This window comes from Acinonyx jubatus, chromosome A1, assembly GCF_027475565.1.
Source record: "Acinonyx jubatus isolate Ajub_Pintada_27869175 chromosome A1, VMU_Ajub_asm_v1.0, whole genome shotgun sequence".
Taxonomy (NCBI): domain Eukaryota; kingdom Metazoa; phylum Chordata; class Mammalia; order Carnivora; family Felidae; genus Acinonyx; species Acinonyx jubatus.
The window spans coordinates 171,674,090-171,690,683 of NC_069380.1; the positions used below are offsets into that span (position 1 = coordinate 171,674,090).

At 38.5% G+C, this 16,594-nt stretch overlaps 1 protein-coding gene across 3 annotated transcripts in view; it reads right to left on the reverse strand.

The window, feature by feature from the left end:
• Positions 1–16,594, reverse strand: part of SIMC1 (SUMO interacting motifs containing 1) — a 79,642-nt gene that overhangs the window by 24,126 nt on the left and 38,922 nt on the right. For 2 of the 3 annotated variants that reach the window (XM_027034935.2, XM_053226281.1), the window contains exons 3-5: positions 15,508–15,755; positions 14,709–14,778; positions 3,407–3,561 (exon numbers count right to left, since the gene is read on the reverse strand). In XM_027034935.2, coding sequence (XP_026890736.1) covers positions 3,407–3,561; positions 14,709–14,778; positions 15,508–15,755 — 473 coding nt within the window. The remainder of the gene's footprint in view (positions 1–3,406; positions 3,562–14,708; positions 14,779–15,507; positions 15,756–16,594) is intronic. The other variant, XM_027034942.2, reaches the window with a different exon arrangement.

The window sequence follows — 16,594 nt, forward strand, 5'->3', positions numbered from 1 at the left end:
CTTGGCTCAACTCTGACTAGCATACATCGTCGTAACAATAGAAACATTGAATACTGATCTGAACACAATTATGATATAAATAAATTAATAGCATGGGGGCAGGGAAACATGTGTGTGCCCAGGAGGAGGTAGGGAGGAAAAAGAGTTAACTACTCTTATTTCATGTGGAAAGTCAATAGATAATAGCTAATAATGAAAAATCAAGAATTAGCAACATAAACATGTTATTTAGCCATACAGAGGTAAATATTAAAAAAAATCACTTAAAAGAGTGGAAAGTAGCTACCCCTGTGGAAAAGAAAAATGCAGGTGAGGGAACCTGGGAACTAGTGTATTTCTTAAACCTTGTAGAACTAGTTTACTCTTTGTATGCACAGTTAAAAAAGAAAAGAAAACCCCGTAAGACCAGGGTAATATAGAGACTGACTTTTAAAACCTCGTATCTTTGAGACAAGAAATAACAAGTGCTGGCAAGGATGTGGACAAAAGGGACTCCTCCTGCACTATTGGGAATGTAAGTTGGTGCAACCACTGGGGAAACAGTATGGAAGTTCATCAAAAATTTAATAACAGAAAAAAACATGTGATCCACTAATCCCACTAGTGTGTATTTAAAGGAAATGAAAACACTAATTTGAAAAGACACATGCACTACTATGTTTACTGCAGTATTATTTACAATAGCTAAGACATGGAAGCAACCTAAGTGTCCATCAATAGATGGATGGATGAAAAAGATGTGATATATATATGTATGTACATACATACATACATACAAAGGAATATTACTCAGCCATGAGAAAGAGTGAGATCTTGCCATTTATAAGAACATGGATGGACCAAGAAGATATTACACTAGATGAAGTAAGTCAGAAAAAGACAAATACCATATGATTTCACTTATTTGTGGAATGTAAAAACACAAAACAAACAAAAGAAACAGACTTGTAAATACAGAAAACAAACTGGTGGTTGCCAGAGGGCAGGGGTTTGGAGGATGAGTAAAATAGGTGAAGGGGACTGGGGGGTATAGGCTACCAGTTATAGAATGAATAAGTCACAGGTATGAAAGGTACAGCATGGGGAACATTGTCAATGATATTATAAAAGTGTAGTATGGTGACAGATGGTGGCCACACTTCATAATATATAGAGATGTTGAATCACTATGTTGTATACGTGAAACTGATAAACATTGTGTGTCAACTATACTTCAATAAAAAAAAAGCCCTCATCTTTGAGGTACAGTTTATATACAATAAATTGCACACAGATTTTTATTTGATGAGTTTTGGTAAATAGATATATATACATCTGTGTAACCATAACCTCAATCTAAGATCCATATTTAGTGTCCCTAAATTGTTATTTTTCTATTTAAAACCCAACTATGCTGGGGTACCTGGGTGGCTAAGTCAGTTGAGCATCCAACTTTGGCTCAGGTCATGATCTCGGTTTGTGAGTTCAAGCCCTGCATTGGGCTCACTGCTGTCAGCACAGAGCCTGCTTTGGATCCTCTGTCCCCCTCTCCCGCCCATGCTCTCACTCTAATAAAAAATAAAACATTAAAAAAACAAAAAACTACCTAACTACACTATCCTGTGCTCTTTGTAGATCTACTTACTGATTTTCTATTCTATAATCATTAACATTTAAACTTTACAGAAAATGCCACATCTATGAAAATGGGTATGGGCATGCAAACTAAGGGGGGAAGCTGACTGATGCTCAAAACAGTATGAAGCTTCCTCTTTTTTGTTTTTTTTTATTAAAGTAGTTATAACAGTCAATATCCCATATTGGCCTATAGAAAACTATTTTTAACAAACATACAAGAACATATGAGAATGTAAATATGAGTGGAAGAGTTTCAATGATGCTGTTAAAAAAAAAAAAAAAGGATGCTGGTACACTAGCTTGGTGAAAACCATTTCCAAAAAAAGTAAGGATTGGAGTGCCCGGGTAGCTCAGTTGGTTAAGCATCCGACTCTTGATTTCTGCTCAAGTTGTGATCCTGTAGTTCACGAGTTCGAGCCTCATGTTGGGCTCTGCACACAACATGGAGCTTGCTTATGATTCTCTGTCTCTCCCTCTCTCTGTACCTCCCCACTCGTGCTGTCTTTCTCAAAATAAATAAACTTAAAAAAAAATGGGGGGCGCCTGGTGCTTCAGTTGGTTGGGTGTCCGACTTCAGCTCAGGTCATGATCTCACTGTGTGTGAGTTCAAACCATGCATCAGGCTCTGTGCTGACATCTCAGAGCCTGGAGCCTGCTTTGGATTCTGTGTCTCCTCTCTCTGCCCCTCCCCACACTCTGTCTCTCTGTCTCACACACAAAAAAATTTTTTTAATTAAAAATAACAAAAGAACCCACGAGTTGTAGTTCCAGGAAGAAAATTCCAGCCTGAGATTGCCACCCTAGAAATCACATTTTCTCCTATTCATATATAAGGATATAGTAGTTCCCTGTCCTGAAGCTTCCAGAAGCTCCCACTTGCCCTGATTCTACAAAAAAAGAATACATGCTTGCTACCATCTTGTACCTTATTGTTAGCCTCAGGACCTATTATATTACTTTTTAGAAACTAATAGTGACAAATGAGAGTTCTCCTGAGGTACTCAGGGAGATGGAAATAAATCTAGGTTTATAAAAGCTGTGAAAAGTTTTATGCAAGTTAAGGTTTTCCCCTAGATCTCCTGAGGCTGTCTGGACAATTCTGAAATACACCAAAGGACGTCTGACAGTCTTGAGAAAAACCAAAAACCATGAAGGCTGTGGTGCTCAACACATGGTTGGTACAGAGAGATTTTCTTTTAGAATCGTCTGTAGTTCTTTTTTTTTTTTTTTTTAAGTTTATTTATTTATTTTTGAGAGAGACACAGTACAAGCAGGGGGAGGGCAGAGAAAGAGTGGGAGAGACAGAGAATCCCAAGCAGGCTTTGCATTGTCAGCACAGAGCCCAATGCGTGGCTCGAACTCACGAACCACGAGATCATGACCTGAGCTGAAGTTAGATGCTTAACTGACTGAGCCACACAGATGCCTCTAGGATCATCTATAATTTTTTTTGTTTTTATTTATTTATATTGAGATCGAGTGAGAAAGTGTGTGCACATGGAAGAGGCAGAGAGGGAATCTCAAGCAGGCTCCATACTGTCAGCATGGAGCCTGATGCTGGGCTGGAACTCACGAACTGTGAGATCATGACCTGAGCCGAGATCAAGAGTTAGATGCTTAACCGACTGAGCCACTCGGGCACTCCTTGTCTATAGTTTTAATAGCTATCCCTGTTATATTATTGTGTGACTATGAAACCTCATCCATTTGATGTTCTCCAGCCTTGAGTAGCTGCCCACCTATGGCTCCTACTTCTTAACATCCCTGAGCTCAGGTGCTAGTTAGTTACCTGACATTGTGGGGCTGCTTGTCACAGGACAGCACAGTGCTTGCAATGGACTGCTGCAGGTGCTGTCGTTGCCTCCTCAGGATCTGCTGGAAGTCATCTTCCAGGGTCTGTACCACATAACGCAGAAAAAGGACTCTCCCAGGTAGATTTTGCCCCTGTAGAAGAAAAAATGAGAAGTATTTCCTCTCAATTTCCTGATGAGTGAGCATTCGGCTCTCCTAAATATGAAGTCCAAGCAAAGGCCATGCATCACGAAGTATGTCTGTACCTAAAAGAGAAGCTCCTGAGAGAGAGCAGGCAATCGAGGTTGTTTTAAAAGAGGGAAAACAGGGCAATCCCAGAGCCTGGAGGCTCAGGACTGTAGACTTTCTAATTTTAAGAGATAGATAGCCATGACAAGTCGTCTCTCACTAAACTTGACTATCAGTCTCAGGATAAACCTCAAACTGTGGGTATCAGAATAGAGAGACAAAAACTGGTTCCTATATGATCCTGTTGAGCTGCTGGATCAAGCAGTCATGATGTTCATACCACTGCTGAACTTCTAGTAACGTGAGCTGATTCACATCCTTATTGTTTAAGCAAGTCTGAGTTGAGTTTTCTGTTACAGGTGAAATGATTCTAACTGAGAAAGCTGAACTGTTGTAGGTAAAGAGCATGGGCTTTGATGGCACACAGATCTTATGTATTTATTTTTGTTTGATTGTTTTAAACCCAGATCTATACTCATTCAACTGCCCTTCTGAGTTTCACTGTCTCTTGATTTAAGTGGTGATAATTTTAAGTATACAAAAGCCAGTATAAGTACCTGTGACATGCCAAGCAGACATGCACCATTTGTTGATTTCCCTTTACTGGGAGACAAGTGCTGTGACGTAGGACCAGGAGCTCGGGCTTTCAAACTTCAAAGAATAAGGCCCCAAACTGTTTCTGGATTCTTTAGGAACTTTTCAAACAGCAGGGGGTTGGTATATACTCTGAGAAGATAAACTCATGGACTAGGGTACAGTTTAGTAAGCAGGAAAACGAATAACCATTGTAAGCACGTATGATTTCTTTTTTTTAAGAGGTGAGAGGGGCATCTGGGTGGCACAGTCAGTTGAGTGTTGACTTTGGCTCAGGTCATGATCTCACAGTTCATGGGTTTGAGCCCCACATTGGGCTCTGTGCTGGCAGCTCAGAGCCTGGAGCCTGCTTTGGATTCTGTGTCTCCCTCTCTCTCTGGTCCTCCCCTACTCATGCTCTGTCTCTCAAAAATAAATAAACGTTAAAAAATTCTAAAATAAATAAATAAATAGGTAAGGATGTGATAACTTTGTCTTCCAATGTGCATATTTTTTTCTAATCCTCATTAACTAGTGCAAATGATTTTTTAAAAGTTTATTTATTTTTGAGAGAGAGTGTGCACAAGCTGGAGAGGGGCAGAGAGATAGGATCCCAGGCAGGCTTTGCACTGTCAACGTGTAAGTGGGGCTTGAGCTCACAAACCACGAGATCGTGACCTGAGCCGAAATCAAGAGTTTGATGCTTAACCAACTGAGCCACCCAGGCACTCTGGTGCAAATTTTTTTAAAATCAAGTAATTATGCTAGATTTATGATGAAAGTCTTTCACTAACACCACTCTCCACTACTGCTTGCCCCCTGCAGTACCCTAGAGTGAAATTTTACTCTTCTGAAAGTTACTCTAAACATCTCTAAAAAATGCTCATATCATTACTTCTTGATTTATCAACTTTAGACATTATCTATTGGCTTCTGCTGTGTTAGATAAAGATTTAATTCACTTATGCCACTTCCCCATTTCTCTTCCTAAAATAACTATCTCAATTTATGTTCCATCATCTACAGATAGTATCTCTTGACACCCAATTTTATAAGATAAAGATACTATAAAAGCCCTACTACTCAGAGATCCTATCCCTTTTCACTTCTTAATCTTTATCATCTAGGGCTTTCCATTGTCAAGGCTAAAATTGTTTTGTTTTATATATAAATTGATTCTAAATATTATAACTAAATAGTGTTTACAGTATGAGGACTATGTTAAAATTATTTACTACACTGGAAATCCATATAGTACACTAAGAAAATAATTTCTTTCTTGTTAAGCTTTTTGATTTTCTTAAAGTTTCTTTTTTATCCTCCCTATATTGCCTACAATTATCACTTTACCTCTTTTAACTCCTCAAGAATGGTGTTGAATCTTGAGAATATCCTTCTTTCCCATTTTTTTTTTCATTTTTAAAAACAACTTTTTTGGGGCGCCTGGGTGGCTTAGTTGGTTAAGCGCCCAACTTTGGCTCAGGTCATGATCTTGCAGTTTATGGGTTTGACGCCCACATCGGGCTCTGTGCTGACAGCTCAGAGCCTGGCGCCTGCTTCAGATTCCGTGTTTCCCTCTCTCTCTGTCTCTCTCCCACTCAGGCTCTGTCTCTCTCAAAAATAAACAAACATTAAAAAAAGAAAAACCAACTTTATTGACAACCCTTATAAGTTCAACCACTTTCAATGTGCAATTCAATGATTTGTTGTAAATTTACTGAGCTTGGTAACCATGGCCATAACCAATTTTTAGAATATCTTTATAACTGAAATAAGATCCCTCATCCCTATTTACAGTTAGTTCCCGTTCCCATCTCTAGCCCCAGGCAACCACTCCTCTACTTTATGGCTCTACTGATTTGCCCTTCTGGACATTTCATATACGGAGAACTATACACTATATGACCTTGTGTAAGTGGCTTCCTTTTATGTAGCTTAATATTTTTTGAGGTTTGTCCATGTCACGGCATATATCAAGAGCACTTTTTTTAATTACTGAATAGCATTCCCATGTATGAAGATAGCACATTTTGTTTATCCGATTGTTTTTTTAATTTTTTTTTACTTTTATTTATTTTTGAGAAACAGAGTGAGACAAAGCGTGAGCGGGAGAGGGGCAGAGAGAGAAGGAGACACAGAATCTGAAGCAGGCTCCACGCTCTGAGCAAGCAGTGAGGACAGAACCTGATGTGGGGCTCGAACCCACAAACTGTGAGATCATGACCTGAGCCAAAGTCAGAGGCTCAGCTGACTGAGCCACCCAGGTGCCCCTATCCATTCAATTGTTGATGGACATTTGGGTTGTTTCCACTTTTTGGCTATTATGAATAAGGCTGCTATGAACATTCACATGTAAGCCTTTGTTAGACACATATTTTCATTTTTCTTGGGTCAGTATCTAGAAGCTGAATAGCTGGGTCATATGATAAGTTTATGTTTAATTTTTTAAAGGAACTGTCAAACTGTTTTCGACAGTGGCTGTTCCATTTACATTCCCACCAGTAATGTATCAGACTTCCTGTATCTCTACTTTCTTGCCAGCATTTGTTATTGCCTACTTTCTTTTTAAAATTGTGGTAAAAAAAACATATAACATAAACTTAACTATCTTAACCATTTATTTTTTATTTTTGAGAGACAGCACAAATAAGGGAGGGGCAGAGAAAAAGAGGGAAACACAGAATCCTAATCAGGCTCCAGTCTCTGAGCTGTCAGCCAGAGCCTGATGCATGGCTCAAACCCACAAACTGTGAGATCATGACCTGAGCTGAAGTCGGATGCTTAACCGACTGAGCCATCCAGGGGCCCTGTATTTTTTTTTTTTTTTTTTTTTAAGTAGGCCTCATGCCTAGCATGGAGCCCAACACGGGGCCTGACATCAAGACCTGGGCTGAGACCAAGAGTCAGATGCTAACCAACGGAGCCACCCCTATCTTAATCATTTTTCAGTATATTCACGTAGTTGTGCAACAGATCTCATGAACTTTTCCATCTTGCAAAATGAAACTTTACACACAATGAACAATCATGTCCCATTTCCCCCTCCCCCCTAGCCTCTGGTAACCAACATTCTATTTGCTTTTTATATTAATGACAGCTATAGATACTTTGTGTATGTCAAATTATACAGGGTCTTTTTATGACTGGCTTATTTCACTTAGTAGAATACCCTCATTATGGTACCATCCATGTTGTAGCATATGGGATTTCCTTCCTATTTAAAGCAGAATATTTCACTGTACCTGTATATGCCACATTTTGTTTACCTCGTCATCTATGGATGGACGTTTGGGCTGCTTCCACTTCTTGGCTTTTGTGAATAATGCTGCTATGAACATGGGTGTGCAAATATCTCTTCAAGACACTTCTTTCAATTCTTTTACACGTATATGCATGTGGGAAGAAGTGGGATTGATGGATCATATAATAATTTTTTTAATTTTTTGAAGAAACACCATATAGTTTTCCACAGTGGTTGTACAATTTTATAATCCTACCCACAGTGGGCAAGTGTTCTCATTTCTCTACAAATTTGCCACAACTCATGACTTATTTTCTGTTAAAAAATTTTGTTTTAATAGTGGTTATCCTGAATGGGTGTGAGATGATATCTCATTGTGGTTTTGATGTGCCATTCTTTGTGATTTAGTGATGTTGAGCATCCTTTCATATGCTTGTTGGCCACTTGTATATCATCTTTGGAGAAATGGCCATTCAAGTCCTTTGCCCTTTTAATTTTTTTTTTTTCAACGTTTATTTATTTTTGGGACAGAGAGAGACAGAGCATGAACGGGGGAGGGGCAGAGAGAGAGGGAGACACAGAATCGGAAACAGGCTCCAGGCTCTGAGCCATCAGCCCAGAGCCTGACGCGGGGCTCAAACCCACGGACCGCGAGATCGTGACCTGGCTGAAGTCGGACGCTTAACCGACTGTGCCACCCAGGCGCCCCTCCTTTGCCCTTTTAAAAATCAGATTATTTGTTGTTCAATTTTCCCTTTAATTCTGTCAGTTTTGTAATAAAATGTTTAAATGTTGTTGAGTTAAGGAGCTCTTTATGTATTCAGGATATTAACCCTTTATCAGATATGCAATTTTAAAATGTCTTCCCCTGGGCGCCTGATTGGCTCAGTTGGTCGAGTGCCCGACTCGATTTTGGCTTAGGTTGTGATCTCACAGTTGTGGGATAGAGCCCGTGTGGGATTGTTTCTCTGTCTCTCTACCCTCCTCTGCTCATGCTTGTGCATGTGTGAAATCTCTCTTAAAAAAAAAAAGTGAAAAAAAAACTTTATAAAAAAATAACAAAATGTTTTCTATTCCATAGACTGTCTTTTAATTCCAGATTGTGTTCTTTGCTGCACACGTTTTAAACTTTGATGTAGTCCCATTTGCCTATTTTTGCCTTTTTTTTTTTTTTTTTTTTTTTGCCGGTATCTTTGGTGTCATATCAGAGAAAAATGTAAAATCCAATTGTCATGAAGCTTTCCCCTATATTTTCTAAGAGTTTTATAGTTTTTGGCATGATGTAAGAGATCTTTGATCCATTTTGAGCTAATTTTTGTATATGGTATTGGATAAGAGTCCAACTTCATTCTTTTGCATATGGCTATCCAGTTTTCCCAAAACCATTTGTTGAAAAGGCTATCTTTTTCCATTGAATGGTCTTGGCACCCTTGATGAACATCGTTTGATCATATTCACAATTTTTTTTTTCTGGGTTCTCCATTTTACTCCACATGTCTGTAGGTCTGTCTTTATGAGATTACCACACTGTTTTGATTACTGTAGCTTTGTAATATGTTTAAAAATCAAGAAGTATGAATACTCCAACTTTGTTCTTTTTCAAGATTGTTTTGGCTATTCAGGGTCCTCTAAGATTCCATAGGAATTTTAGGATGATTTTTCTATTTCTGAAAAAAATGCTGCTGGGATTTTGTTAGGGATAGTGCTGAATATGTGGATTACTTTGGGTACTATTGACATCTTAACAATATTAAATCTTTCAACCTATGAACATGAGATGTCTTACGATTTATTTATGTCTTCATTTTCTTTCAGCAATGTTTTATAATTTTCAGTGTGCAAATTGTTCATCTCCTTGGTTAGGTTACCTCTAAGTATTTTATTGTTTTTTATGCTATTGTTAACCGAACTGTTTTCCTAATTTCGTTTTGAGATTGTTAGGACACAGAAATGCAATTGATTTTTGTGTGTTAATTTTGTATCCTGCAACCTTGCTGAATTTGCCTATTAGCTGTAACAATCTTTCTGTGTGGAATCTTTAGGGTTTTCTTCATATAAGATCATGTTATCTATGAACAGAGACAATTCTTGCCTTTAAATTCAGATGTCTTTTATTTCCTTCCTTGCCTAACTGCTTTGGTTAGAACTTCCAATACTATGTTGAATAGAAGGGACAAAAGCAGGTATTCTTGCTTTATTCCTGAACTTAGAGAAAAAGCTTGTAGTATTTCACCATTGAATATGGTTTGCTGGGGTTTTTCCATATAGGGTTTTTATGAGATGGTTTCCATCTATTCCTAGTTTTTAGGATGAAAATGTGTTGAATCTTGTCAAATGCATTTTTTGCATCAATTGAGATGATCAGGTGGTTTCTGTCCTTCATTCTGTTAATATAGTGTATTTGATTGACTGATTTTTTATATTGAACCATCCTTGTATTCCCAGATAAATCCCACTTGATCATGATGTATAATCCATATGATATGCTGCTGAATTTGGTTTGCTAGTATTTTGCTGAGGATTTTTGCATCAGCGTTCATAAGGGATATTTATTGGTCTACAGTTTTCTTGTAGTGTTTATATCTGGTTTTAGTATCAGGTTGGTGCTGGTTTCACAGAATGAAAATACTTGCTATGAGATCTTTTAAAATCTATTGGGACTTGGGGCCCTGGGTGGCTCAGTTGGTTAAATGTCTGACTCTTGGTTTCAGCTCAGGTCATGATCTCATGGTTTGTGAGTTTGAGCCCCGCATCAGGTTCTGCCCTGACAGCATGGAGCTGCTTCAGATCCTCCCCATCCCCCTCTCTCTGTCCCTTCCTTGCTTGCCCTCTCTCTCTCAAAATAAATAAACTTAAAAATTTAAAATCTATTGGAACTTAATTCATGGCCTAAAATAAGGTCTTTCCTGGAATATGCCCCTTGTGCACCAAGAAGAAGGTGGGTACTGTTGTTGGTAGACTATTCTGCATATAATTATTAGATCTGGTTAGTTTATTGTGTTGCTTAATTTCTCTCTTTCCTTACTTATCTTCCATTCTGGTTATTCTATCCATTATTGAGAGCTGGGTATTGAAGTCTCCAACTATTAATATAGAACAATTTTTCCCTTTGGGGTGCCTGGGTGGCTCAGTCAGTTGCACGTCTGACTTTGGCTCAGGTCATGATCTCACGGTGTGGGAGTTCGAGCCCCCACATTGGGCTCTGGGCTGACAGCTCGGAGCCTGGAGCCTGTTTCAGATTCTGTGTCTCCCTCTCTCTCTCTGCCCCTCCCCTGCTCATGCTCTGTCTCTGTCTCAAAAATAAACATTAGAAAAAAAATTAAAAAGAACTATTTTTCCTTTTGATTCTATCAGTTTTTGCCTTGTATCTTGATGGTCTGTCATTAGGTACGTAAATATTTATGATTGTTGTATCTCAGGGTTGTATTGAACCTTTTAATTAATACATAACGTCCTCCTTTGTCTCTTGTAACATTTTCTGACTTATCTATTTTGTCTCATATTAGTACGGCCACCTGTGCTCTTTTGGTTACTACTTACATGGAATATCTTCTCCCATTCTTTCACTTTGAATCTACTTGTGTCTTTGGATCTAAAGTGTTTTTTGTAGATAGCATGTAGTTGGATCATGCCAATCTGTGTCTTTTGATTGGAGAGTTTACCCCATTTACATTTACATTTTAAAGTAATTGCTTATAAGGAAAGAGGGTCAGTCAGTAAAGAATAGGACTTTTTTTTTTCTTAATGTTTATTTATTTTTGAAGGAGAGACACAGCATCAGTGGGGTGGGAGCAGAGAGAGACGGAGACACTGAATCAGAAGCCGGCTCCAGGCTCTGAGCTGTCAGCACAGAGCCCAACAAAGGGCTCGAACTCATGAGCTGTGAGATCATGACCTGAGCTGAAGTTGGATGCTAAACTGACTGTGCCACCCAGGCTCACCCTAGAGAGTGTGACTCTTGATCTCAGGGTTATAAGTTTGAGCTCCCTGTTGGGTGTAGAGATTACTTTAAAAAATAATAAAAAGCAATTACTGATAAGGAAGGATGCACTTGTGTCATTGTACTGTTTTCTACATGCCTTATAGCTTTTTTGTCCCTCATTTCCTGCATTATTGTCTTTTGTTGTTAGTTGATTTTTTGTAGTGAAATGTTTAAATTCCTTTGTTACTTCCTTTTGTGTCTCTAGCTATTGTCTTTGTGGTTACCATCATAATTACATTTAATATTCGGAAGTTAAAATACTCTAATTTGAATTTGTACAAGCTTAACTTCAATAACGTATAAAAACTGTTCCTTTACAGCTCTGTCCCTTACTGTTTTGGTTGTTGATGTCACATAACTACATCTTCATACAAAACAAATTAATAATTCTTTTAAATGCATTAGTGTCTTTCATTACATAGAAAGCAAAATGTGGTGTTTCAAAGTTATAGTAATACTGGCTTTTAGACTAATAATTATGAAACTTGTATTAGTCACTTAACCATATAGAAAACCAAACATTATAAATTGTTGTTACAATCATAGTTTTTGTAATTGTCCATGTATTTACCTTTATTGACATCTTTGTTTCTTCATATGGCTCAAGTTACTGTTCAGTGTTTCATTTTACTCTGCAGGACTCCCTTTAGGCTTTTTTTTTGCTGGGCAGGGCTAGTGGAAATGAACTCCCTCAGCTTTTGTTTATCTAGGGAGGTCTTTATTTCTGCCTCATTTTTGAAAAGCAGCTTTGTTGAACATGGAACTCTTGGCTGAGTTTTATTCTTTAGCACTTTGAATATATTAGCCCACTACCTTCTGGCCTCCAAAATTTCTGATGAGAAATCTGCTGATAATCTTATTGAGACCTTGTATGTGATGTGTTGCTTCTCTCCTGCTGCTCTCCCTCATTTTTGAAGGATGGTTTGGCCAGATATAGTTTGGCCAGATAAGAGCTTTTTTTCCTTCAGCATTTTGAATATATCATCCCACTGCCTTGTGACTTGCAAGATTCTGCTAAAAACCTTGCATGCGGTGAGCCACTTTTTTCTTGCTGTTTTCAAGATTCTGGCTTTAACTTTTGTTAACTTTTGACACTTGATTTAATGTGTCTTGGTGTGGGTCACTGGTTTAACTTCATTGGAGTTGAACTTCACAAATCTGTATATCCATTTCTTTCCTCAGGTTTGGGGAGTTTGGGGTCATTATTTTCTCAAGTAAGCTCTCTGCCCCTTTCTCTCTTCTTCTGGGGCTCTCATAATACATACATGGTCCACTTAATAATGTCCCATGGTCCCTTAGGCTCTCTTCAACTTTCTTCATTGTATTTTCTTTTTGCTCTTCTGTCTCAATGATTTCAAATGACCTGTCTTCAAGTTCATTGACAGTTTTCTTTTGCCTGGTCAAGCATGCTGTTGAATCCTTCTAGTGAATTTTTCAATTCAGTTACACTTTTCGGGTCCAGAATATGTTTGATTCTAATAGTTTCTTGTTTAATACTCTCATTTTGTTCACACATAATTTTCATGCTGCAGTTAGTTGTCTATCTCTGCTCTCTTTTAGCTCCTTGTACATTTTTAAGATAGTTCAAAAATACTCTTTTGTCGGGGGGCACCATTTAAGCATCCAGCTCTTAATTTCAGCTCAGGTCATGATCTCATGGTTGTGAGATCTAGCCCCACGTCAGGCTCTGCACTGAGTGTGTGCTTTTATCTGTCTTAATTTCCCAATGGCTTGCCTTTGTCTCAGGAGCCACAATCTCTTGCTTCCCTGGTACCTGCCTGTGGAAGTGCATACTCCTTGCAGCTCTAACATGTGGCAGTGCTCACCTCTCTTTTCAGCAGCTTCCAAACTATACCACTATTCCCATCAGTGATCTGAGTCGGGTGAGAAAACAACTCTCCCTTGGGCAGCTCCCTAACAAGCCAGGTCCACTTTTTTGTTTCCATCTTGAGGGAGGAGCTGGGGCATGTGAAGTTTCCTTCCAGTTGCACCATGATAAGCAGGGTCGAGGGAGGGGCATGGGCACACCAAATAACACAAATCTTCCTACTCCTTTCATTGAGCCCCTTCTCGATTATGCATTCTCCTGGGTACTGAGGCTTCTCAACTGATCTCCAGAGTTTTCACAAAAGTATTCTGGTCCATATGTTTTTCTTAATTTGGCGTCTCCATGGAGAACAATAGCCTGGAGCTTGTTTATCATCTAGGTGATGTTTCCCAGATCATTCTTAAAGCCCTCAATTATTCTGCTCCAATCTGGACTGACTGCTTTGTAGGTCTACTATTCACCATAATTTTAGGAATTCTCTGTATTATTCTCTTGGATTAGATCTAGTGTTCCCTAGATCCTGTTCCACCCTCTTTCTTAATCCCTTCTTCTTTAGATGCATACCTTTAGGTAACTGAAGAAATGGGTGTGAGGCTATTTTTTCAAGTTCCCACATGTCTGGAAATGTCTTTATGTTTACACTCATACTTGAATAATAGTTTTGTTGAGTATGGAATTCTAAGCTGAAAATAATTTGTTCCATCCAAGTGCTCTGGGTGAGCAGACAGAATGCTGGCCATTTAGGGATCCCTAAAAGTCAGAATGCAGAAGACTTCTTTTCTGCAGCACCAACTCTATACTAGGTGCCTTTGTTTATGACGGATGTTTCATTCAATGTCTTTAGAAAATAAGTCCTCTGACTTTTCGCCTGAAGGGTAGGTAACCTGATGACTGAACTTTCTGTACTCAAGAATGGAAAGACTGTCAGTTCTATCTGCAAACTTTCAACAGATTTACAGCCCACATCTGACTCTAACCCTCTTGTATATATTGTGTTTCTGAGTTGAAAACCTCTTTACTCTAAAGGGAGATTTCCTTTCTCCTTGACTGCAGCCACCTCTAGATGCATTACAGCCTATGGCTTTCTCTGCCTAGCTTCACCAGTCAACACTTACATTTCCTTTAGTTCTTCTAGTTTTCATTCAAATCTATTGCCCTTCCCCTTATTTTCATTGCCATGGACTTATATCTTTCACTATTCATCTACTATTATTTTCAATGGGATCTCAAGAAGGAGAGGGATAAGTGAAGGTACTCAATTTCGAATTGGAAGACAGCACATACCATTTCAAAAGGAGTTTTTTGGTGAGGGTGGGAATATAAGGATGGAATAATGGCAAAGACTTTACTACCAGATTTTGTCATCACTTTCGTTTCTAGTTAAAACTTCCTATGCAAAAGATACACCCTCATAATTGTTATGTTACCTCTTCCTCCATGACATAAGTGAGCAGCTTCCAGTCCCACTCCACTGTCTTGGCATTAGCTGGATGTAGCCTGAAATTCAAGGGACATCAATTAGAATTCTAGAGGGTATAGTGGAAGAAGGGATGGGATCTGGAAGATGACAGAAACAAAAAAACCTCCTCTTATCCTCACTGCTTTTGTCTATCCTTTGATATGATACCATGACATCTGATGGTAGTAGAACTTCAGTTTTTTTGCTACCCAGTATTCACTTCTCTTTTGGAAGACATTAGCACCCCAATTTTGCCTTGAAGAACTCAGCTCTTTATTGCTATTAGCCCATTAGCTTTACCCTACCAGGATCCCAGCCCATGAAGTATATTGAGCCAATCATGATATTCTATTCCTCAGTTCAGTGGTTGGTTCAAAAATGGGCTCATGTCCTATGTTATTGCAATTAAAGCCTACAAGACTAAATTTCAGAACTTTTGTGTGATTATAAAGGAAGTGGGCTTTCTCTCATAAAAGCTGGAGGCTGAGAAGACTACTACGTGGAGCCTCAAGAGAGAAGCAAAGCAGGAAAATGGATCCTGGTAACCATTCTGAACTGAATTAAGTCTTATTCCTAGGCTTCTAGTAAAATGAATAATTAAATTCTCTTTTATCAGCTGTTACAGCTAGTTTGGATTGGGTTTCCCATTAGTTGTAATCCAAATAACACTAATACACTAAGTCACGCTCTCTAGTTGGTTAGCTCAATCAAGCTCAGGCAAGAGAAAGATGTGCCCTGAGTCCAGATTCTCTAGGAGATTCACCAACATCAAAGGTTCATACTGTTGAATTTTCATGAGAAGCATATAGGCCTCCTTCAGTACATCCACGGTCTCAGAGCCACTGAGCAGGATTTTCTGGATGATGTGAGCCACAATTTCTCTGGGTGGGTAATGCTGGGGTGACACAAAGTCCATCAAAAACTGCACAGTCCCCAGGGGAAAATTTTCTTCAATGGTGTTTGTTACCATTCTTAGTCTTCGATGAGGAATGGGTTCTAATTTTTGACTTTTACTCTGTAGAGATAAAAATAAACCAATAAGAACAGGTTTCTATAGACATATATACACAGGATCTGAAACAGATTCAAGACAGCAAAATTTTCCATGCATTTGAAAAATTAATAAAAAATAAAAAGACTGAAAAGCCTTATCTAAAAAACTTTCAACGACATGGAAAAATACTTATATTAAGTTAAAAAATAAGAATTCAAAGTTCTACATATAATATGATTTCATCTGTGCTAAAAGCACAGAAAAGAAGTACAAAAGAGTCAAGAGCTAGCCTAAGTAGATTTTGGAGTGAAGGTGGGAAGATAGGGTAGCTGTGATACTATTATCAGGTACTTAGATAAAGAGAGGGAGACACAGAATCCCAAGCAGGCTCCAGGTTCTGAGCTGTCAGCACAGAGCTCACGAACTGTGAGATCATGACCTGAGCTGAAGTCGGACGCTTAACCGATTGAGCCACCAGGTGGCCCGGAAGATGCTTTAAATATGTTTTATTGATTTACTGTTAACAGTAAATGTTAAGTTGCTTCCCTCCCACCTCCCAAAAGTATGTATATAAAGACTGGGAGAGAATATGTGAAAAGTGGTTTTCTATTATCTGGGGTGCTGGAATTAGATGTTTTGCCTCTATACGTTCTTCTGTATGTTGCCATAATAGATACATATTACTTTCAGAATCAAAAGGAAAAACATGAAAAAGTTTTCTGACATCAGAATATAATAACAATGACGATAATTTTTGAACATTTGACTTATCCTCATCTTAATTCTCACAACCCTACTACTACTATTATTATTCCTATTATATAGATAAGGAAGCTGAGGTTTAGAGAGTAAGGACTTGT